At 44.4% G+C, this 24,742-nt stretch overlaps 2 protein-coding genes across 7 annotated transcripts in view; one reads left to right on the top strand and one right to left on the bottom strand.

Moving 5' to 3' along the window:
* Positions 1-3,170, bottom strand: part of SPG7 (SPG7 matrix AAA peptidase subunit, paraplegin) — a 28,087-nt gene extending 24,917 nt beyond the window's left edge. Inside the window, exon 1 of one of the 2 annotated variants that reach the window (XM_061548672.1) lies at positions 2,564-3,170. In XM_061548672.1, coding sequence (XP_061404656.1) covers positions 2,564-2,710 — 147 coding nt within the window. In that variant the 5' untranslated portion in view covers positions 2,711-3,170. The remainder of the gene's footprint in view (positions 1-2,563) is intronic. The other variant, XM_061548673.1, reaches the window with a different exon arrangement.
* A 994-nt stretch (positions 3,171-4,164) lies between these two features.
* The window catches only part of ANKRD11 (ankyrin repeat domain containing 11), a 39,153-nt gene continuing 18,575 nt past the window's right edge, over positions 4,165-24,742 (top strand). The window contains exons 1-8 of one of the 5 annotated variants that reach the window (XM_061548676.1): positions 4,165-4,219; positions 13,559-13,745; positions 15,175-15,316; positions 17,229-17,312; positions 20,460-20,657; positions 20,914-21,117; positions 21,970-22,112; positions 24,344-24,491. In XM_061548676.1, the coding sequence (XP_061404660.1) occupies positions 13,617-13,745; positions 15,175-15,316; positions 17,229-17,312; positions 20,460-20,657; positions 20,914-21,117; positions 21,970-22,112; positions 24,344-24,491 (1,048 nt within the window). In that variant the 5' untranslated portion in view covers positions 4,165-4,219; positions 13,559-13,616. The other 4 variants (XM_061548678.1, XM_061548677.1, XM_061548675.1 and 1 more) reach the window with 4 other exon arrangements.

Below are 24,742 nucleotides of genomic sequence, written 5' to 3' on the forward strand. Positions count from 1 at the left end.
TTCCACGGGGAAATTCTCGACTGGTTTTGACTTTAACAACAACAATACCAATTCTAGACTTGAAGCTTTCGTGACTGCAAGGAATCATATTCTTAGGTGTTTTCGGTAAAGTCACGTAGGTAAAACATCAAAATTAATAAAAATAATAAAATAAAAATAAAGATCACGACGTTTCGGAGGCAACACAAGTCTCTGATCTGGCTGTGACTGTCCCACCTGATGACGGAGACTTGTGTTGCCTCCGAAACGTCGTGATCTTTATTTTTATTTTATTATTTTTATTAATTTTGATGTTTTACCTACGTGACTTTACCGAAAACACCTAAGAAAACAATACCAATGCCCTTTATATTTTTTAAGAGCAAATCCGAGTCTCAAATTGTATTTTTAATTTGAAACCTGCATTGCGATGTTTGGCCAATTCCTTTAGGGTACTGTACTCATCTGCAGTGTTTCAGCCTCATGGGCATAGCGGTTGTCTAACAACTGGTGAGTTGCCTGGTGTTGGAAAAAATAGCCCTTCATAAACACGACGAGAGTCATTATGCACAGTATAGCAACACTACACAAAACGTAAATATACAGCCACAACAGCTGAGAAATTAAGCAATGTCCGTGATCCGTGAGTACATTCACCCAGGAGGTGGAGAGTGAAATAAACTCGTGTGTGGGAGATGAGTGGATTCGTTGCATTGCAGGATTGTATGAGATTCCGATACCCTGGGGGTGGCCTTCATCCAGAAACAGAATCTTTATTTATCTTAGAGGAATCCGATGAGCTATGAAGCTCTTCTTCGTTGAGGTCCAGTAGGGGCGGGTCAGCAAGTTACACATCCAGCAGTGGAATGACCATGGCTAATAAATGGGGATCAGTGGTGGCGCTAGGCATAAAACAAAAGGTTAGTGTCTCGATCAGCTTCCAATGCCCCAGATTCATGAAAAAGATTTGCACCAAAGATCAGCTTTTTTTAGTCAGATCCTAATTATCATAAAAAAAACTAATCAGAATAGCGTAATATCTCACCTCTATCATGTCTCTTTTAATTTACTAATTTCACATGTATCATCTGCAATGCATAGCTCTTCTCTTTTCTCACTACATCTCGACCACTTGTCTCCATCTCTTGCCATCTCACTCAAAATGTATACCGAGTAACAGGGCAGGCCCCAAATGGGTAAGCAACGCCACTGACGAGGAAAACCATGAAATATAACACCGCATTGGGCCGTCACGCATACGGAAATAATAACAAAACACTCGTCAATAGCACTGCCCTATTTCAAACAAATGTCCTGCTCGAATGAGCAACGAGGCAACAATGCTTATCTCCAGTTCACAGCCTTAAGCAAGTGGTGGAAATTTCACATTCCTATGACGGGCGAACAGGGGCAAGTCCACCCATAAGACTTCCGTAGGAGACAAATCTAGAATTGTCGCGTAATTCTCCGTTATGAAGCGCCATCGAATGAATGAATGTTGGAATTTTTCGAGGCTCCACGATGTAAATTTCGAAACATGCATTAAGATTTAGATTGTTTTAGTGCTATGAATATCCAAATGAAGGGCCACTTGTTGAGCCATCATTTGTGACCAGGTCGCTTCAGAAAAATAAGTGAATACCTCAGTGGGCTTTGCCTGGTAGGGTGGTTTTGTTTTATTAGTGCGTTTGGGTGATTTGTTTACCTTTCTTATACTTTTCACTACGAAAGTGTTTTTGGATGTTCGCCTTTTGGAGTTCTCTGGTCTGACTAGGGAGACTAGGCCATAAACAAGGCCAAACAGTTTCAAAGACAATGAATTTATCAGAGGATTTTTGTTTGCATGTTCACCACAATAACGTGTGGTTTAGACAGACTTGATTACTCGTAAAAGGTGTCTATTTGGTGTTTGAACATCTTAACACCTGTTTAATTGCCAGGAAGGGTAAAGCCTATACTTATTTTTCATGTTTTTGTACCGTTTGTTGTTGGAACCTTCTTCAACGCCCTACTGGGCAGCTGTGAAAAAGCGCTTCATAGCTCATCGGATTCCTCAATTTTAAATGAAAATTCTGATTGCGAAATGTAGTGGCATCACAAAGGCAAAATTAACTTGAGTGCATTGGGGCAGAGGGTGCATCGCAAGCCAATCACGGGAAAAATATATACCCATCCTGACAAATTACTGCACGGCGAGGCAATTTGGCAATCTCACAAAACGCTTTTCAACCACTGCCGCAATTCAGCAGCGAATCGCTCAATTCCCACGGATCTCCAGGCAGAGCATCGCCTTTTACACCACAAGACGTGGACGTCGCGACGCGCAGTGCGTAATCCCATCACAAATGCATCATGAACACACAGCACCTCCGATTAGCACGGTTGGGCTACGCACAGTGGCAAAATAAGTTCAACATACATACAAACAGGACCTCCGATTAGCATGGTTGGCTACGTACGGGGCGAAAGAAGTTCAACATACACATACAGCACCTCCGATTAACACGGTTAGCTACATACGGTGGCGAAGAAAGTTCAACATACATAAATGGTTGTTGTTGTTGTGGTTGTTGTTGTTGTTTACCTGCACTGGCCCACTATTCGCCCCGGGCGAGCACGTGTCACGCGCGCCATGCGGGGCTTGGGCGTGGCGAGCGTCGTGACGTAACTTCCGGCAGTGCGCGTGCGTCACGAGGCGGAGGCGCGCGCACAGGAGGCGCGCGGCGGCCATGTTTCACGGGCGGCTTCGTCGTCGTCGTTGTCGTCGTCGCAAACCGCCGCCTCAGATTTGTAACAAATATCCCGCCGCCACGGCTATTTTTCTTATATTCCCGATTTAGTCACGACAAACGCAGATCGCGCGAATGGCAAACTCGGCTCGCGACAATGATGATGACGATTTTTTTTTTTTCTCCACAAATAAATTTACGTCTCGGCGAAAATGCGAGCGAGCGTACGGGCGAAAAAAAAAAGATTGTTAATGACGCGATCGAGAACGAAAAAAAAATTAAACGTACGTTCAATACGGTTGCATTTCAAACTGCGTCGTTTTAAAACGGCATTTGCCCCCCGAGGTAGACGTTTCGCTTGATGTCAAAAACCGTCGTCACTTGGGTTTTAGGGGCTCACCCGCGCTGCGCTCCGTGCCGCAGCCGCCACCGCCGCGCGCGAGCGATGCCTTTCTCTGTCGCCTCGCGCTCCGTTAAACCTCTCCCCCACCCCTCCTCCCTCCCTCCCTCCCCCACCTCCCTCCAGAGCCCACAGCCCCTCCCCATAAACCTCCTCAACCCCTTCACACAAACACCGCCCGCCCGCCCCCTCCCCCCCTCCCCTCTCAAGCCCGCTCGCTTGCGCGCGGTTGCGCGTCCGCCCCGACCATTACGTCATCGTCGCGTGACTCGAGACGATACAATATCACCCCCCACCCACACACCACCCACCCCCACACACACCCGCCCCCAACCCCCCCACACACACCACCCACCCCCACACACACACGCCCCCAACCCCCCCACACACACCACCCCCACACCCTACCCCCCCACACACACCACCCGCTCCCAACCCCCCACATCACCCACCCGCACCCTACCCCCCCACACCCTACCTCCCCACACGCACCACCCAACCCCCCACACCACCCACCCGGACCCTACCCCCCACATCACCCACCCGCACCCTACCCCCCCACCCTACCCCCCCACACCACCCACCCGTACCCTACCCCCCACACCACCCACCCGCCTCCCCTCCAACCCATACCTACACAATGACCCCGCCCCTCCGCCAAGCGCGCGCCCTCCCTGCCTGCCTTCCCCCCGAGTGCGCAGGACCCTCATTGGTAGGCAGCGCGTATCCCGCCTCCTCGTCCGTCACGTGACGGGCTCGTCAACCAATAGACGGCATCTACGCCCACCCCCCCCACCTTATCTGTTGTGTAAACCCCCCCCACCCCATACGCATCAGCCCCTCCCCTCTTCCCCCACCCCCATTCCCGTCCGCGTCCCCCTCCCCCTCCCCGCATTTAATAATTTATTTACCTACTCGATGGGGGGGGGAGGGGAGAATAAGGGGGGGGGGGCGGCTGATTAGACACGCCCACTGCGAGGCCATCCTCCAATCGGAGCGCTCGTTACATCGTGGCCCTGCCGTGACGTCCGGCGGACCAATCACGAGGCTCGTGCCGTGGTCGTCGGGTCGTCGCGGCGGTGAGAGTGGAGTCGGATGGCGTTTGATTACGGTGTGTGTTGGTGGTGTGTGCGTGTGTGCGTGCGTGTGTGTACGTGCGCGCGTCTCTATGTGTATGTGCGTGCGTGCGTGTACGCGCGTGTGTTTTTATCCCCATTCCCGTCGCGGCCGCGCCTCGGGAGCGAGAAGGGTACGGCGTGGTGGTGTTGCCTTGCCTGCTGCTGCTGCTACTGTTTTGCCTTGCTGCTGCTGTTGCTGCTGTTGTTGCCGCCGCCGCCGCCCTGCGCCGCGCTGTCATCGGCGTTCTACATTTTTATTACGTTTTCTGCGAAAGGAGGAGGAAGGGGGGCTGGAGGTTGGTGATGGTGAAGAGGTGGTGGTGGGGGGAGGAGGAGTAACAGAGAAGTGGGGGAGCGCGCGGGGGGGGTGGTTGTTGTGTGTGAGAGAGGAGGAGAGGGGGGGGGTAGAGACCGCGTCAACTAAAGCAACGCGAGACAGCGCGATAATACGAGAGAATAATGTAAAAAAATAAAGACGGAATCAACATAAGATGTTAAATAATTAAACAAGAAGAAGAGGAGGAGGAGGAGGAGAGAGACGGCGGGAGGGCGCCGAGCGGCGGAGCGTCGCGGCCAGGAAAAGATGGCAAGTCCGAGGCTTGTCGCCACGACTAGGCCCTGCCCGCAACACACAGACGGGGGAGCGAGGCGACGGGAACGACTAAAAGAGACACAAATCTCGCTTTTGTCGCATCAGAAGCGACGTTAAGATGTTGTTTGTACTCGCCGACGACTCGGGGTTGTGTTTTGACAGCGCCACGACCGCGTTTGTTGACGATTTGTTTGTGAGCGCGGCTGGCGATGAGGCCTTGGCTGTTGTGAAGGAAGTGGTGGTGTTGGGGGGGGTGTTCGCTAGGCCCGGGATTCGTGGTGGTGGTGTTGGTGTCTATCGGTCTCTCTCTCCTCCGTCCACGTCGCACGATCTCTTATTAAAGTCGAGGAGAGAAAAGCGATATCGTGAGGCCGGTCGTGGAGTATGAGAGAGATGTTTAGACGGGAAACGGGGTCGAAGCATTGGGTAGGCAATGCGCACTTTTCTTCGTGCTTTGCCGCGGCGAAGTATCCGATGGTGGTGATGGTGGTGGCTGCTATTTTTAAGCGACGTTTTTATTTATTTTTTATGGATTGAAGGTGGCGTTTATGTGAACATCAGAAGCCACAGCAAGCGACTGCATTAGCAGCAGGCAGCTGTCGACCACCGGCGCGGTGTGGACATAAAATGAGGGGGGGTAGTGTTGGTTCCTTTTGAGGTTGTCTCTGAGTCGTGTGCAATGCTTGCTATGTGAGAGGGCTCTTTCTTTGCCGTGGCTCATTGTGATGGCCAGTTTAGTGAAGTATGGTAATCCTCCCTCCCTACGAACAGCACGATTTGGGAAGGCCCTCATCCAGCAGTGGATTTACAAATGGGTTGTGCGTATACATGATATAAGGATTGAGACGTTTTTGAGCCATTCCAGATAGGTTAACGCGCAAATGTCAACAAATGATGATTTTTCCAGCCGGCTCGTTTGTTGGGTCTGGTGCCTGGATTTTATATTATCCGCGCCACCGTGTTATTAAAGTGGAGATCCTTGAGATCACCGTTGTGTGGTAATTTTCTCGTTTCATCATGTTGACCGGTTTGAATAGATTTATCGGGGCCTTTGTGGGTGCTGCAGTGCTTCTTAGATGGTCGTCCTCGTGTGATGGGATGTAAAGTGGAACGCTGTCACGTTTTGGCATGTTGGCAGGATGGCATGGAGTGTGGAAGGTCCCATACAGTACGTGTTGTCATCGTTTAACGGTAGCTCTAAAGCGCACACATGTAATGTTGGAATCTTATATTGCCTCTGTTGTGTGTGCAGCATTGTAAACAAACAGAAAAAATACTGAACAGCTTTCCTTCAGAAACGTGTTTTTTAATTTGCTATGGTTGTGTTTTAACGAGCATGCATTCACTGGTTTAGATAGCATCGCAGTGGGACTTTCTCACAGACACTTTTATTTGCATTCTTAAAAATTCAGTTTGCTAATGCATAGGAGAGGTACAAAAGCATCTAGGGCCCTGTCTGAACTATTTATTTGGCGCTAAAGCACCGCTCTTTATTTGCTAGGATGACTTTCATCCGTAGGTTATCTTTCAAACATGAATCCTGCCCCTTGACTTTCAATGCCGGCCTGTGGAACCGTGATATATTTACACCTCGAACGATTGCAGAATCACACAAAACCTCTAGACCACGGAAGTACTTGGTCGCTGAAAATACACAAGTACCGTGCCTCATTGTCTTAAAAATAACAACATTGAGTTAGATGGGAAGGTTTTTTTCAATACACAGAATTCAAGTTGAGAGTTGGTCTTCGATTGTGTTTTCCAGGCATTGGTCCTAATGTATTCCGTTTTGAGACTTTCAGTTTGCCATGCTTTGTGAAAGAATAGACTTGAGGGTTTTTCTGTCTTCAGCTGAACTTTAATACGTGCGATTTTTGCATGCCAGTGGATTTTCTGTTGCAGGCAGTAACTTGTACACGGGCTATAAAACCTTCAGCACTTGAACCAATTATTGGTTCACACGTAAAGCAAAAAATGAATCGCTACACCCAGTTTTCCATACATGCCTTATATTTGTTCCATAAACTTAGGTGTCAAAAGGCAGTACAGTATCTCGTTTGTGTACAGTAACTGTTTGTCCCAGTTTAATGGCATTGGTGTTACACATTAACAGCTTTTTTAAAATGTCTGCCAACGAACTTTATAGTATGTAGAAAGCAGCATTTATGTCTCAATGCCCTGCACCGTTTTCTGTCCCATACAACCATGTCCTTGTATGCTTGTTAAGCTTTTGCAAAATTCATAACGATGAGCCGTGTAGAGATCTTTAGCGTGTAATAATGTCTCCCACCTTAACTGTGCATTGCTTTTGTAAATATTGTGAACGTTGTGTGCAGCGGTGTGATTTTTTTTTTTTGGTAAGATACAGGTCCGTTATGCAACATTGACATTCAAGTTTGGTACAGTGAGATGGCAGCAGCATTAACACACCAGCCGCATCGGTTTTTTGTGTGCGGTGCTGCAGCTGTTCATAGCACCTTTGTTTTTAAATAGAATGACGCACAAGCACAGCCTTGGCAGGACACTTGCAGGACTCTGAACAAATCTAGATAGATCTCTACTCTTTGTAACCCACATTACGTGCTGCTGCACTGTTATGTCGTAGTCTTGGGGAAACGGCAGTGGTCGTGGAATGAAGGGGGGGGGGGGGATACAACAGAGGTCGAATGAGGCCCGGTAGTGTGGCTGTAATCCAGGCTACGTGCATCCATTATCAGCAGTCAGTATTCGTACTGCGGTTGTTGCTGAGTAGGCCCAACACGTCCATGAGGAACGGAGGGCACACACACGTTCGCTATACTCGTGTTGAGCCCTCCTTTGTACGATTAGGCAAAGCAACTGCCATGGCATGATAACAATGCTATTACTGGCTACTTCAATAGCCACTTGCTGGTATTTGGCCCTCATGTTAACATACATGTTGATGAAGAATTCCGTACACATATGTGCCCCGTATTTATTTTTGCCCGCCTTCGCTTAGCGAAAACTTGCATTTACGCGTTTAACATTCCACGAGAACATTTCAGTGATTGCACATTTGTGCATACAGTGTTCTCCATTGTTTCATTTCAATACAGTTCTGTGCAGTGTTGGGCTTGCTTTGTACTGTTGTACTGAAACTCCTGATGCATCGTTTTTTTTTATATTGGATTAAACATGCATTTTTCAAGATTCAAAAATATGCTTTGAAATGTTCAAAAAGGAAGGTTTTCTTCAGTGTAGGTTTTTGGACAGATTGAACCTCGGCCATGATTTCGGCTTTTCGTTATAGTGTTACTACTGGTTTTGTGGCAAGACTTTTAAGATTTCCGTGCTCAATTCGCCATGTACTCAAAGCATATAGTACTAGAATCAAGCCGACTGTTCTTTTATTACCCAGTTAATGAATCCCTATCGACAATAACTTGTATCGAAAATGCAAGTTTGCAAGCAATGGTAAAGTGTAAAGCCCTATTCTGCTGTCTGGACCTTTGTATGATATGTAGGACAGCTTGCAGAACTTTACTCCGCATGAGACGACATCTAGAGTTGACAGGGTTTTTTCTCCATCAGGATTTACCCACATGGCAGCTTGCATGGCTTCTATAATCTGAGCTTACGATTCGAGGCACACGTCAGGGCTGATGTTTTGCTGGTGGTGGGCCCCCCTGTATTCGGCCGAGAGTAGTAGCCTCTGGATGGAAGATGAGAGATGAGCTACCGTTATAAAGCCAGTCTTGTTGACTAGAAGCTCTGTCTGCTTGTACAAGGCCGCATTCCGGAAAGCTTTAATCTGTCTTGTACCTAGAGTCATCGTGATTTTATTGTTTCTCTTAGTGTTTCGGTTAAATTTAGCAGCGTGCTATCAAGGAGAGAGAAGGTACTTTTTTTCTTTCTGGAAGAGTGCAGTCTAATTGTTTAATAAGTTTTGCCATTACGGCCACTGTTAGCATAGTGGTTTTAAATAGAATAAAATGTAATGGGCAACGTTTTTGTGTATTTGCTGTATTTTAAAACGTCTTCATCACCATTAATGTGAGTGTACAGCAGTTTAGATCCTCTCTGCCCATCATGTAAAGTTTATTTTGGAAAGAGTGTGGGTGCCACAAGGAAATCGAAGCAATCTGTACAGTAGATAGGTGATTGGTGTCTCACTGTACAGTAGCATTTAAACGTGGCAGACTTTACTGAACGTAGAGTTGACTTTTACAGGTACTGCACATTGCCATTTATCGTGTTTACTCAGTGTAGCAGTCTTGTTGTCGTCAGGACTTCCCATTGAAAACTGTTCACACATCACCATGCATTTTGTCCCTTGTTTTACACATTTTTACACAATTGATCTTTTTGGTATATGTTCTAAAAGTGAAATACTGCATCTACTTGATGGTAAATAATGTAATTGATCATGTAGGCATATATCACTATGAAGCTGAAAACTGTAATTTGGTTTAAATTTCGATTTAAAGCTTTCGTGACTGCAAGGATTCAGCTTCTTGGTTCTTTCGGTAAAGTCACGTAGAAGGGAAATAATAAAATAATAATAAAACCTAATAAAATACAATTCTCACAAGATGTAATTTGGTTTGTTTAATGTTTCCAATGTAAGTTAAAATAAAATGATTGCCTTCAGTGTGGACAATGAAGAAGACATCCTGTCTGTGGTGCCCTTAAGGATGACAGCATCCATTTGCTTTTATCACAGACTGCTAAACATTAAAACATGAAAACATCACTTTAAAAGAGAAAATTAGATTTGAAATTATTTAGCAAAGCCATCAAAAACCCTCTTCCCTGGAAGTAACTGGTATAATAACACTGAAATTAATGTCATTTCTGTTTGCTAATGAAAGCAATTAATATTTCGGTGGCTTCGAAGTTTAGTCAGAGTAATGGTCACACAGATAAGATGTGGGTTATGGAACAGTTCTAAACCAACCATATCACAGTCCTTATAAAATATGCAGCCTCCTAGATAAACAACAACGTGAAGCGTTTACATGTTCTCTCCGTTGCCTTCCTAAAGGCTGGCGGTGATGTTCAGTTTTCCACACTGAAGAAAGCTTGGAATTAAAACAAAGGGGTTGTTTTAAAGACAAAAGTACTTTTAAAAACACATCTCTACATTGTGCCATTTGTTCTTAAGGGAAATATTCGAAAGCCTGAATAAATATTTCTATTTGGCTTAACCAAGTAAGCTAAATTGCAATTTCCTGCCACAGTTTTCATTACGTAAACAAACTCAGGAAATCTGTAACATCATGTGATGTGCTTTTAAGATGAGATATTTTGCGCACCAGTTTACTGTAGTATGTATGTGCTATTTCCTACTATTAAGATATCAGATTTTAGTAAAATATTGTCCTTTGTTGAAAGTGGGGGGGGGGAGGGGGGAGGTTTCATTAATTAACTGCAATAGAACTCCCAATGTAGGTGGTCGAATGCATGATTTGGAACTTTTACTGCACTAATGACATTGCGTTACAACCCGGTTTGTTAAGATTTTGCAAAGAAAATAAAAACAGCCAAACTTCTCTTCTCAATAGATTACATAAAACTGAAGATTATGAAGCGTTCCTTGGAGCTGTAGTGGCGTGTTTGGAGTTTATATGTGTGGTAAATTTCACATTGGTGGCACGCACATTCATAGAAAAGATTACGTAGACAACGTATTATTTCTCCAAGGCAGCCTTTGTTGCATTTTCACATAAAGCTGATCAGTCATAGGAATAGTTATCGAGGAATAAGCTAATTTTAATTCCAAATAAAGTGGTGGATATTATAATCCTCGGCAGAATGGAACGCCATGTACCGTTTTGAATGCTTTGTTGGGAATAATGTAGGGTCAAAGGCTAAAATAGTTGTACAGTGTTGATTGTTTCCCCAGACACAAATTGCGAAATAGCTGAGAATATTCCAGAAAGAATTCTGTTACATCGTTAACCTACTTTTTACCCGAGTTGTATTTTTTTTAAACATCTTTATAAAGAAATGCTTATACTCTAATGCAAACATCTTGTGGCCTCTGTATTAATCTTTATTATCATTAAAATCAAGACTAATCAATAAGTTTCACCACTTTAAATCCACTTTTATCGAGTGTCTTATATCCAAGTATGCCATTCAGAAACATAGCTCTTTACCTCCTCTCTCTTCACTTCTGTACACAACATTGCATCATCTTATATGTTCACAAAAAATATGCCATACCTCTGTACATGTTAAAGCAACGTAATTGGATCGATCTTGTGAGGTTCTTGTCAATAAACTAGGAGGGTAAAATATCATCGGTGGAATGATGCTATACCCCACCCCCGTAAATTAATGAATTGCTATGGTTCGTTTGTGATTCAATTCAAGAATCGATTATTTTTATTTGCATTGTCGTGAAAGGTATAGTGGCTTGCAGAGGTGGTGACATGAGCACATTACATAGAATATATACGAATAAGTAACACATCTATCCTCACACACACAATTTGATGCACGTATCATGAGCTGAAGAATCAAATATTCATTGAAAAATAATCTATCTCTACTCAGCCGAGAGGTTGCATTTACAGACCTGCATTCGTTTTGAAACCGTCCTTGGGGTGGTGGGATATTCACATTGACGAAACAAACTTGAGGAAGTTTGTTACCGTCAAGTTTCACACTCTCGTTGGATGTGATCAATTGTGGTTGATGTTGACATTGTTTTGGCTGGCAGAATGCAGAGTCTGCTTGTGGCGTTAAATGTAAGCCTCAGCCATTGGAGCTTAAAATATGTGGGAATGGTAAATGACAGTTTTAGTGTATGTTGTGTGTTTGGAGCCTTGCTCATTCAAGGTCGGTGTTTTTAGGTACACAGAAGGCCTCGGGGAGTGTCAAGGCCTGGAAGGATTAATGGAGGCCTCTTCTGTGTTCTTGAAGGTTTTGTCTGTATGGAAATAAGGTCTGAATTTGTGCAGTAAATTACATTTCTACAGAAAGTTCGTATGGAAATCACGCTTGTAGGGGCTTATAGCTTAAGTCATAGTGTATTCCTTTTTCGACATACTGTATTTAAACCCTTGAAATGCACTGCTTTATCCTCGTATGTGTATAGGAGATAGGTGAATAGATTTGAGAGCGAGGTGCTAAAATGCAAACCGGTCTGACCCATTTTGTTTACAGTGCTAATGTAATAGAATACAAGCATTTGACTATAGGAGTTACCATGATATTTTGAAACAAATAACATTGAGTGTGCTTTTAATATCACATTTACAGATCCAATCACCCTTAAAGTACATGTCGGCACAGTATTTTTGTGTGTGCTTGTTTGTATATATAGCTAGCTACTGTGTGTGTAGGAGTGTGCTTTTATATTTTAATAATGGCACGTACAGTGCAGGGTGTGTGTGTGTGTGTATTTTAAGGTCACGACGTAGTGGCAAGTTGGGTTTTAATTTAAGATCTATACATTATAGAATGTCGTGGAACACTAAAACATGAAATTACCTTGCCCAAAACACGATTGACAAAGAGGCAGGCAGGCAGGCATCGTCGTGTTCTGTATAGCCAGGGCAGTTTCCAGGGAGACTGTGTGCAGAGTGGAGATCAAGAGAGCCTGTGCCTGAATTTACAGTCAATGCTTGTGAGCAGTAATGTGAAAACCCGCATCTTCTACCGTTCCTTTCCCTCTCTCTCCATATTTCTAGGAACGTAATCAAAATATAAGAACAAGGAAAAATACGCTCTTACTGATTTTTTAGTAGGGCCCCTCACCGTTTGTGTTGTTGGCATTCGCACGAAATATCTGCGCACATTTTATCATGCGTTCGATTTATCAATTTGAGCCACCGCGAGACGTGTACAGTGCCGTTTACAGCATGGCCTTGCGAATTGTGGCCTGGCCTCCATGGGATTGTGCGTCATCGCCGTTCATTCAAAACACACGTTTACCCCCCCCCCCCTTCCTTACGTTCATTGACACGAACGAGTCTGGAGACCTTACAAAACCCGCTGCTGTTTTCTCTACCTTTAATTAGCCCGGGCTCAACAAATGAAAAACACCGTTTGTCTAGAGACCCTGGGTCGGTGGTGTCTCTAGGAAGTAAGTTCTGGAGGGGAAAAAAAAAATCAATGTTGTGAATGCTCAGTATCTCTCTCTCTGAGAGAGGTAACGGATTTTCAAGTAAAATGCCGGCGCGCTCTGTTGTTACAGAATTAAAGGTTCACAGTATATTTTTTTATTAAAACAATTTTGTTCAGCTTTTTTTCTGAAGCCATTCAAATGTTCTACTATGCTTTGCATCCTTGCAGCTGCACTTATCCTTGGCCAAATACGCTGTTGTTACAGAGCCAGCGTAGTTTACCCACATTATTATAATGGGTGCGTGCCTAAATTTCCATGGGGTCTTTGAGAAATGTGGCATTTCAATTGGATGGTAAATTATTGCAGTGAGAGAGCAGAGGAAGGGGGGGGGGCCCATTTTAAGGTGGTTCATTTCGGTTATCGAATGCTTCCACAACTTGAAACGACAGCCGACCAAAAGATTTAAACATTTGACCAGATGTACAGTAAAAATGCTCATCAAATTTGCCCTGGGAATGCATTTTTTTAAATGTTTTTTACCTACGTGACTTTACCGAAAAAACCTAAGAATATGAATCAATGCAGTCACGAAAGCTTCAAATCTAGAATTGGTGGTAAGGGGTTATGTGTTTTTGCGATTGCCTGTGAATTTGGCACTAAGCACCCATATTTTTTTTTCTTCATCATTCGCCATTCTGACAGACGGTGGACAATGATGTTGCGGACGTGTGAGTCCGGCAGCTGAAGCGATCGCTGGAAGATGCCCAAGTTTGGCCTCTCAAGGACTACACAGTCTGAGAGCGCAGCAAGCCACAGCAACATGGTGGAAAAACCTCTGGGAAAGGCACCCAGCACCAACAGCAATATTATGGAAAAACAGAACAAAAAGGTGAGACTTGGCAAATTACCTTGAAAAGCGTCACTAATCCATTTTATATGGCTCATGAGTATGCGGCCAAACCAGCATCTTTTTTTTAAAGAGAGCTTTTTAGGAACAAAGTGAGCCACTAACCAGCTTTAGTGGCAAATTGCGCCGCATACGAAAAGAGGAGGTGAGGGATGGCTCATGCACTGAACTTCCACGCCAGTGATTGCGGTTGAGTTTCAGGCGAGGAAGCTCGGATTTCCAACAATTTTAATTGGCCTCTGTACCCACTCGAGTCCTAACCCCTGCCCCTCCCCCACGGGTGGCAGACTGAGAAGCCCCCCTGCATTCTCACCAGAACCAGTTCTGCCGGACTTTTCCCTACTGCCCAGCCCAGATCAACCGGCCCTGACAGTGCAGCCAAAATGAATTCCTGGTGTTGAGACTCACTCTGGTGAGTCTCTACCCGAATGCTCGCTCGTTGCTATTTTGCCTTTTAAACCATTGAGGGTTATGTCTCGTTAAGTTCTTATTGTTTAAACAAATATATCCTACAAGCTACTAAACTCTGATTAGTCGAATGTATTATCGGTGTGTGTAACTGAAGCTTCGGAAACAACCCTATGAAATGAATGCATATTGAGGTCATGAGTAACTGAATATATTTGAAGCTATTGTGTGCCTTTGCTAAAGGGATGGAGGCCTAACCCTGAAGTTGCATATCATTACACTATCATTGCATCGCCATGCACACTACTTGACAGCGCTATCTTTTATGTTAAGATATATGGCCCACACGAGCAATATATCAACTCGACAGTGTGTGCTTTTAATGTATTTTAAAATATATCTTTGAACAGATTTGGATCCCAACGCCAGTTCTACAATTTGATGTTCGGTTTTGGCATCATTTTGTGATATAATTTTGTAACTTGCTTTGAGAGTGGTGTGATAAATAACATTAATCGAATCTGTAAACTATTATAAAAACCCAATCACAACATAAAAAATGCACAATCTCCCTATGGTGTGGAAGTGAGGAATCAAAATGTTTTCTAGAGGCAGACTCTACAGCGGTGAGCATTGATCAACATGCTGTACTGATGCGTCCTAAAAAGGATGAAACCAGTCCACAGTCAGATGGAAATTTTTGCTCAAATTCATTTTGATGGTGACCTAAGATCAGCAGACTACAATGCACCTCTTCTGGAACTAAAAGGATGGTTATTTGCATAATGTACCAAGTCTTGAGTGTTTAATAACATTGTAAAGTTATTAATAACTTCACTTATCATACAAATGTTCTTAACCCTCAAAGTTAACAATTCATTCATAGTCCTATGTAGTGTGATTTTTTTTTATTATTACAGCTCTACTGTGCGATGACGTTTGTAATTATTGTACAAGGTTGTTTTTCATTGTAACTCTGTTAAACGTTCATTTAATTATTAAGGATAAGGAGAAAGCTGGCGAAAACCGGATACCCAAGTTGGACCGTGGTGAACTGGAAAAGGATGGGAAAGATAAAACATCCAAACGCAAGCTTCCTTTCGCCAGCAGCCCTAACAGTCACCAGCACAACAACTCTGATTCTGGTAACCGTTGCACTCAAAAGCCTCGGCTTAACGAGAGCTTGTTTCAGCTTTTGGGCCTGCGGGAATGCCTGCGAGTTGCACATGACTGTTCTCTACCGCCAGTGGCAATTCACGGTTGAACCGATTTCATCATACGAATGCGCTTGAAATCTGTTGAGCTTTCCCCTGGGTGTGGGAGCTGCATCAAAAATTGTGTTGTACAGGGATGTTGGCATGCTTTGCAGGTTTCTATTAATCTCTGCAAGTGCCCCTTCTCAAGCCACAACAACATTTGCTTATCCATTGGCGTGCTGTTGTCTACAAAGCAAAGCACACATTGGTATGCAGAATGGGAATTGCACCATGGTGAAACCGGCATACATTACATACTGCAATGTAACTTTTCAAAGAGGTTATTTTGATGGCTATTTCAGTTTCAATGTAGAGCTTCTGACATGTAGATAAGTAGTCATTGTTGTGCGTCATCTGTTGATTCTGGCCTATGGACATAAGTTTAGAACGTTTAAGTTGTTCCTTTTATATGTGATGGTGCTTTCTTAAGCTTAACTTGAATGGCTATGTTGGCAAGGTAATGGCCTCCGTTTATATTTTTTACACAACTCTACTGAGCAATGTTGTACTTATAGCCGGCAGGATATGGAGGGGAAAAAAGCCTGCTGCACTGTAACACTGTCTAAAATGGAAGAAAGAAGATGAAAAAGAAAATACAGGCCGGACCGTTCTTTGATATAGATCTGAAAGGAAGTTGGAATAAGTTGTGGTTGTATATCGCGAAGCTGATATTTCTTAACCCAGTTTGGTAGCTTTTGTGGTTTTGTAGAATGCCAGTCGTGTGACCACACGATGGGATGTTGTCTGTTTTATGACCCATTCCAGGCCTCTATGTCCATGAACAAATTATAGATATACTGTACGTTGGTATACCGTAATGGGCAACAGCAATGTGGAAAATTGTTTTAAAAAGTGCTTGTTGCAGGCCTGCGCCATCAGGCCCTGTAATCTTATTCTTCCCAGTAATTTCACTGGTCTTATTTCTTTATTTCCTATTCACTTTCTGGTTTTCCTTTTCGTTAGAAAAAACATGGTTGTAAAATACGAACAACCGCAAGTGCTTAGAAGTTCAAAGTAAACATTAGACCTAAGTGTTGGGCAGGATACAAGAAAAAGTGTAATAACAGTTGAGCTTTCCACAGGATGCATTAGGGTGAAGAGCAGCAAGGAAGCACCATTAGTCTTAACAGATGGAAAATAGTTGTTTATACATTTTCTACCTGACCTCTGACAATAACAGATGACCGCCATACTAGTAATGTAAATTGGATTCGGTGGATTTCGTCTCCTGCACAAGATAACCTTTGATCAACCTGTTTGACCCACGACGCAAGGTTGTGGTCAATTCCTGGTGTGTTGTTTACATCGATTTGCCGAAAGGCATTCGCCGAAACACGAAGCGAGCTTGATGTCTTGCTCGGCGAATGGCTGTTTTGATGTTTGTTAGAATGTTGCCGTTTTAAGCCACGCGTTGCATCATGTAACCATTGCCAAGTGAAATGTGCACAAAGATTATTTTTAAACGCGGGTCGCGTGAGAATTTGAGTCCACCACGAGTTGTGTTTTTCGCAAACATGATTTCCAGACATTTTTTGGTACAGTTGCTTTGGGGCGCACAGTTGTATGGACTCCTAGACATTCACCGGTTTTTTGGTTTTTGGGTTTTTTGTGTTGCTTTCATTCCCACCCCTTGCCCCACACCCCCCTCCCTATCCCACACTTCTCCCTCACCTCGGCCCTGTACCCCCCCCCCCCCCCGCTGCCATCCCCCACCCTTCCCTATGCACTCTCACCACCTCCTTCCACACATCTCTCCATCCTCCCCTCCCCCCCATTTCGAAACCTTCCGTGTGATGACCAGACTCTGACTGTGAACGTTCGAACGATTCGTGGCTCGACCGTTCGACTTCTAACATCTCTTCGCCGTCTTACAAAACGCACACAGGTACTTTGATCGCGGACACTGACTGGCCCCCCCAATCCCTTATCCATATTCACGGTCGCATTTCCTCGCCTTTCCAGTGCCTTCATTAGCCCACGCTGCTTTAATTATCGCAATGTTGGGACTTTTGTGGTTTTGCGAATGCAGTGTCCTCGAAATAACTTGAGCAGACATGTTACGTCCTGCATATGAGGTATTAAAGAGGGGGGGGGGGAGATGGGGAACCCTTAAAAAATTGGAAAAAACTTTTTAAAGCCTGCACTCCCGAAGCAAAATGTTTTAACTGTTTACAAAGCAATGCATCTCCCTTGCTGTGCAGAAAAGTCAAGTGTTGGGCAGTGTCAGATTACTACTGAACTGCACTGTAACCACTGTAGCATTGGATTTAGTTTTAGAACTGGTGATTGGACACACTGGACGTCTGTGAAAAAGAGCGTCATAGCTCATCGGATTTCTCCACAGTCTAAATATAGATTCTGATTATTGGTAGTTTCAGTGGTGTAGCTTTACATTGCTGCTATGTAGCCTTGTTTATTTTGTGAAATTTTCAAGACAAATAACGTTACAAGCTGTAAATGGGTCAAATGTGGTCTTCATGGAAACAATACTGTTTTATTAATCGGTTATGCCCGGGGCACTATGTTATGCCCGTATTTCGAGGACCCTGTATATTTGCCTGATTGTTGTGAACCACTCACTGCTATTGTTGTTGTACTCTGAATTGCAGTTTTATTTACGCCTTTTATTTTGTTCCCAAGCCATGAAATTGTAACTTGGTATTCCGTTGATGCAAGTATTTTGCCATGTAGATTATCCAAAATATCTACAATCAGTGATTTGAGTTTTGTTTTAAAGGGTTTAAAAATTGTTACACCAAAATATGTGTTATTGGTGGGCATCTTGGTTCTGCTGAATGCGGTGGAGTTTCGTCTTCGTGTTGCTTGAACTCCTCTTTCAATGTTCAAAATTCAGCATTTGCGGGCTACCGTTTTTATCAGACGCTTTAAAGTACACAGTTGTTTATTTGCAGACCCAACTCCTGCTGTTCTTTTATTATTTTATTAAGAGCCGATAAGAGATGGGTTTGTAGGTTGGCCTTCTCTACGCCGCCGTCTCTGCTGAATACAGATGTACGGATCGCCTGATCACGACAGGAAGTAGTGAGCTGATTTTGTCTGCAGACGTCTATTAATGAGATGGTGCTCACTGATTGCCAGAGGTTTTAGTCCAGCCTAGGAAAAATTTGCCCAGCTGTAAGTGCCATATTAAGTGCTTCCATGTGCTCTTGTGTGCTGCTCATGTGCCTGAGATTCACGATGCACATTGACATTTTTTCTGGGTGTATGTCAGGGTATTGTACTATGAATAATGCATTCTCTGTATAAGCAGCAAGGTATGGATCTTGGTGATAATATGCCTGTGTGCTTTGTCTCATAACCAATTACGAGATTTTAATATCCGTCTCGAGGTAATGCTGTGCAAAAAAAATCTCAGGAATGTTATTCTATTATCTTGAAAAAGCATCATTATTCGACATTTCATTTCCATACTGTATGGCCTATATGTATTGGCAGTCACTGAAAGAGTCGGTTATGTTTAAAGGTCGTTGGGTTTTTCCTGTCTGCAAATTGACTTGGTAAGACATGGTAGGTTTATGTTTTTGCTTGATATCCGTTGAGTTTTGTGGTTGGGCCTTTGGCACAGCCTTGAATTGTGAGTGATACTAGTGGTTTGGAAATCGTGTACACATGTGAAGGTTTTCTTTCCTCCTATTATTACTTTAGTTCCATGGCCCCAGCTGAAGACATTCAAGAGTGTTCTTTTGCAATGTTTACTGTTTGTGATCGTAAAAAAAGAGCTGTATATGTACCAAATTGCGGTAAAGAGTTTAATTGTCTCAATCGGCACAACAGCAGTGTGTTTGTCCATCTGCAAGCTGCTCGGTGGAGTAAATATTGAATGTACACTGCTAGGCACGGCCTAGTCGGCAACGTGTCCCAGAGGAATCAAAAGCGGCACTCGAGCGAGTGGGCGAGCGAGCGCGCGCACACAGCACAGCCGCTGCAGCTATTTTGGGCTCTGGGGCTTCTGTCGGCGCATGCGAGCGCGTGACCCGTTCATCAGGAAATGGAGTGGGGGGTGGGAGAGTTGGAGAGGATGGAATGGGGCCGAAGCGTGGGGTTGGGAAGAGTGGGTGTGAGGCAGGGCATGCTGGGAGAAGAGAGTGGATGCAGCAGAGAAGCGAGTGTGGGGGTGGGGGTAGCTGTGGCCCAGCTTGGATGTAGGTTTGCTGCACTGTCTTTCTGGGATGCCCCGTCAGCAAACCAATTGCGTTCATGAATGGTCGTCGGACCCCCACCGACCATTCACATCGTGCCCCAGAGCTCAAGTTTGCAATTGACATTGAGATAATGCAGGTCTCTGGGTTTTATATTTCACACTTTGTCACGTGTAATTTTTAAAAATAAAATATTTAGAAGGCGCTCTCGTGGTTGAGACACGCCATATCCTTGGTAGTGTGGAACTGGTGAAGGGTCACCCGCTTTACTATCCCATTCGGTTAAATAGAGTGCTCAAGGAGGAGTCGGATGTCTAAAATATGATCCGTGATATTGTTGTATTTAATATCATATTTGCACAAGATGCATTGCATGTAATCCTACCTTGCACACAAGGATAGTGTTGGAAAGCGACCCTAGGATACCTTATGGAGACATTCACGCGACCAATTTGCATCAGTGAATGACAAGACATAAACGCAAGGACTCTGGGTGTTATGGCTACAGGCAATTTAAGACTGAATGGTAGGTGTTCATAGTAATGTATTTTCATTGTTTTGTAATGTTAGTGTTGGAATTTAAGCATGGTTTTAATATATATAAATAATACATGTAAGCATGAAAATATACAATACACTAATGTAAAGAACACCCTATAGCATTATTTCTTGGTATAAAGGGCACAGAATGTTTCATGCTATAAAACCGTTATAATTGTGCATAGGGTATTTTTAACATATAATTCTGAGCATTGCATATGCACAGTGCACACACGCCTTCTCTTTCGCACACACACACACTCCAGCTCTCCTCGCACAACACATGCGCGCGCGCGCACTCACACTCGCACGTGCCTGTGTTTGCATCGCAGAGAAGCCAGCGCCTCCTGAGCGCAAGCGGATGAGGAAAGACTCGGGCAGTGCCCGCAAGGAAGCGGGTGGCGGTGGTGGCCGAAAACTGGGCGCCTTTCTGAGCCAGTCGCCCGGCCTGCGCCTCGGCTATCCATTGTCGGAGCGCCAGCAGATGGCATTGCTCCTACAGATGACTGCCGAAAGTACCAACAGTCCAGGTTAGTGATGGCTCTGGAATGCACGTGGTCTGCAAAGTGAATACCTCTGGTTGTACAAAAAGGACCCTGCAATAGGAGGGCATCGGATGTGTATTTGTGATAAGGCCTCACGTTCAGCTGCACATAATGATGGAGCTTGATGTATTATTAGACCACTGTTGTGATCTTTCGTTCACAATTGAGTTGAGGAATTGTTTGGGGTGGGGGGCGAAGTAGAAGCACTTGGTATCCTTTCGCGTGTCTTTGCCGGTAATAGACGGCGTGGCGAAGGACGGCGCCCCGGGTGCGGCGACGGGGCAGCGCAAAGGGTCGACGGGTGCAGCGCGGCCCAAGGACAAAGTGAACAAGCGCAACGAGCGCGGAGAGACATCGCTGCATATGGCCGCCATCCGGGGAGAGGTGCGGCAACTCCGTGAGCTCATCTCGCGCGGTGCTGACGTGAACGTCAAGGACTTCGCAGGTGACGACGCTTGTTCACGGACTCATATTCACACCGTTTTTTTTTCAGATTGCAAGCGGAACCTTGATGATAACGGCGCATTGTTAGCAGCTGAGCAAAAGGAACATGAAAGTTAATGGGTGGTTAACCAATGTTTACGAATTTATTTTGTCAGAATGGGTCCTTTGTGTCAAGGTAGTAAATTGAGAGAATTCTCATTTTAATTGCACATGTGTCACCCATGGCTGTCTAGGGCTATGCATGGCTCTCCTGAGCAGCTTGTTTTTTGTCGGAGACCTGGAGACTGGTGTCCAACACCAAGTGCCTCGAAGATTTCCATATGCGTTGTCATCCTTGGGATCCAGTAGTCTGACTGTCACAAATGTCACCGTGCCATATCCTGCGCCAGTCTCCCAAACCGAGAGAACGACATCCGACACCGCCGTCTGAGCCCTATTTGGGCACGTAGCTCGTCTTCAACGGGACGTTCCAGTTTACCTTGCGCTGTGGTCGAGTGTCAAGAAGAGATCTGGAACAAAACCTGACCGTGTGTGGGATCCACGCTTAGCCTAGTGCTCTCACGGACAGCACTCGATGTGGCTAGGGGCGATGGGTCACGCAACCTGGAGGAGCATTTCAAACGGCCCCACTGATGGCTTAGCGACTGCTACAACCTGAAATAGGTTCTTTCGTCACAGAATAATGACAGCAGACAATAATAATCCCTGCAGTCACGAAAGCTTTAAATCGAAAAATAATAATGATGATAATAGGTAGTAAACGTCTAAAGCAATGAGTATAATGTAAAGGAAACCAGACGTTTGTGTGGGTCATAAAAAAGTATATATTTCACCCTCCCTCACCACCCTGCAGGCTGGACACCTCTGCACGAGGCGTGTAACCATGGCTACTATGCTGTAGCCAAGCAGCTGCTCCTTGCTGGGGCGGACGTGAACACCCGCGGCCTGGACGATGACACCCCACTCCACGATGCCGCCAGCAACGGATACCTGGGCGTAAGATCTGACGCACGGCAAAACAAAATGTCCAATAGTTACAGTGGCCGCGATTTTTGCTTGCTTCTCAGTGCTTAAGTGGGCAGCATTCAGACACGGAATTAGACCTGGAATGACATGTCCCTCTTACATCTTTATCATCACAATTTTGTTCTGGAGTCGGTCTGATTTGGTCTGTTCTCTAGTGGAAGCAGGGGTAATATAGATGGTATGTAATATTGAAAATGATAGATTGTTACATACACAAATGGATGCATAGGATCCATATTAGTGCATCATTACACCCTTGGTAGGCAATGGAACCCTGGTTTGAGGCTTGAAATAAAATCGATTGTTATGCTCAGAAATGTATTTGTCTGATAATCGATCATTTGCAATGATAGTTATTTTACAGCAATGACATGCTAATGTTGAAATTATGCTCATGTTGAAAGCAAAACTGTATAAAAAAGAAACAATATAAGAGTGATGGTAAATATGAGACCAGGAATTTATTTTTTATTACCCCTTCATGAAATTTCCACAGAATGAAGATTTTAAGAATTGCTGCCCGATACACATACACACAAGGTGGTTTGTACATAAACAAGACGGGACACCCTTGTTGATGCAAACCTTGTTTGCACTGATTGACCGTGGCAGTGGGTGCACGTAACTTGGTATGCAAACCACACAAAATTGAATGTAGCTAGTTATGTCCTGACAAGGAAGTCCCAGGATCCGTTTCTAAAATGTGACTCCTCAATATGCAATGATTTGACACACAGAAGGATAAACTAACTCTGCTAAATATCGCTTTCTTACGTGAACATTACCGAGTTAATTCACGACTGCTGAGTTACGCAGTCTCCATTTCTCGCAGTTAGTTCCCCTTTCATGCCAGTGCCATTATTACCGATCATTTCAGTGGAATGACTAATTAATTGTTGTGAATAGAGAATATTGGTGATCGTGGCACTCAAATAACATTTGTGTAATTCTACACCATGCTATATACTTGCGTAAAACTGCAGTTCAGTTGTGTAAAAATGTGTTACATCACTTCCTTCTGTGGTGTATTGGCTTAAAACAAGCTTTTCTCTCAAATCGGAAAACACTGACCATTTTCGAGTCTACCACTTAAAGCTTCCACTTCTTTGTGTTTTCGCAAAAAAAACGTAGCCCTGAGCGAGGAAGGGTTAGAGTAAGGACCAGAGAGGAGCTTCTCATCGTGGCCAATCCCCAAAAGTAGTTACAAGAATAAATGGCATTAAACCCTAAATGGATTACGGACACTTCCACTTATTGCCACGGACAGTGTGTTTGTGTGATTAACACACGAGGAGGTATGACGACAGATGTTTGTTTCCTGTTGTTTTGTGCCCATTCAACCACATTCTAGCAATATGCAGTGATTTGGTGAAATGAGCAACAGTGTGTACTTTTTCACCTGTTTTTGTTTTCCCTCATTTCCTTATTTCTCTCGTGTTTTTTTTCCCAGATCTCCTTTATAAAAGACTTGTTTCCTCAATAGTCTTTCCACCTGGTAAAATGAGCATTAAGGACTTTATCGTTATTTATCATGTTGCACATGAACCGAATTTAAATGAAAGAAGTATTTGTAAAAATGAAAATATTGTAATAAATCTATTATCTTTAAATGGACAAGTTACAAAGAAAACAATTAGGAAAGGAAGTGCGTGTATTACATTTAAGTCCAGCAAGCAATGGATCTTCTGGACAAATTATTTTCAGAAGACTATTTTAAGACAAGCCCTAAACCAATTAGGAATTATCCGCGTCTCGTTACCATTTTGTACCATCTTAATTTCGACCAAATAAGAGGTAGGAGCCATCTGCAATAAATTAATTATGTGGTGCCTTTTAAAATGTGTGCGTGTTTATATATCATCTCAGTCAGTTGACCCGTGGCACTGGGTCTGCCCTGTGACCTCCTGCCAGCGGACGTTCGACACTTCAAGTCGCCTCATCGTGTACATAGCTTGGCACATGCGTCGTGGTGATGTCACCGCCACTTAGTGGCGAATGTTATATATCCTTTACACCAGTGGCCCCCAACCTTTTTGGCACCAGGGACCGGTTTTGTGGAAGACAATTTTTTCACGTGTGGGAAAGAGGCGCGGACGGAAGTGGTAAACAAAATAATGGGGGCGGCCCACGCGCAGACTCGCCGCTCACCTCCTGCTGTGCGGCGGAAGTGAGCAATCCCGTCCATGTCACGTCTGCCGCAGGTGGTACGGTTGCTGATGCGGTACAACGCTGACCCCTACCAGAAGAACGCCAAGGGGGAGTGTCCCGTGGATGTCGCGTGCTCGACCACAGTGGAGAAGCTGCTGCGCAAGGAGCTGTCGTGGTCCGCCACCGAAGACAGCTCTGCAGGTTTGCACCTCTGCAGACGACACCCGCGGCTGAAAGGCAGAAGGGCGAAATTTTCTGCGCGTAGAATAGCTGTGTGCCGCTGGGCCATACGGCCAACTGCCTCTTGTCTGGCTGGAGGTGCCGGGGTGTGTGGGTGGTTTGGTTCCTACAGGTCAACACCAATAGTTCACGTGGTAGACACTGTACATGATAAATTTATACTTCATAACTTTTCCTGCGCAGACATCGTTTGCAAAGTTTAATTTGCAAAA

This window comes from Lethenteron reissneri, chromosome 9, assembly GCF_015708825.2.
Source record: "Lethenteron reissneri isolate LAM-NWPU_2019-01 chromosome 9, ASM1570882v1, whole genome shotgun sequence".
Classification (NCBI taxonomy): domain Eukaryota; kingdom Metazoa; phylum Chordata; class Hyperoartia; order Petromyzontiformes; family Petromyzontidae; genus Lethenteron; species Lethenteron reissneri.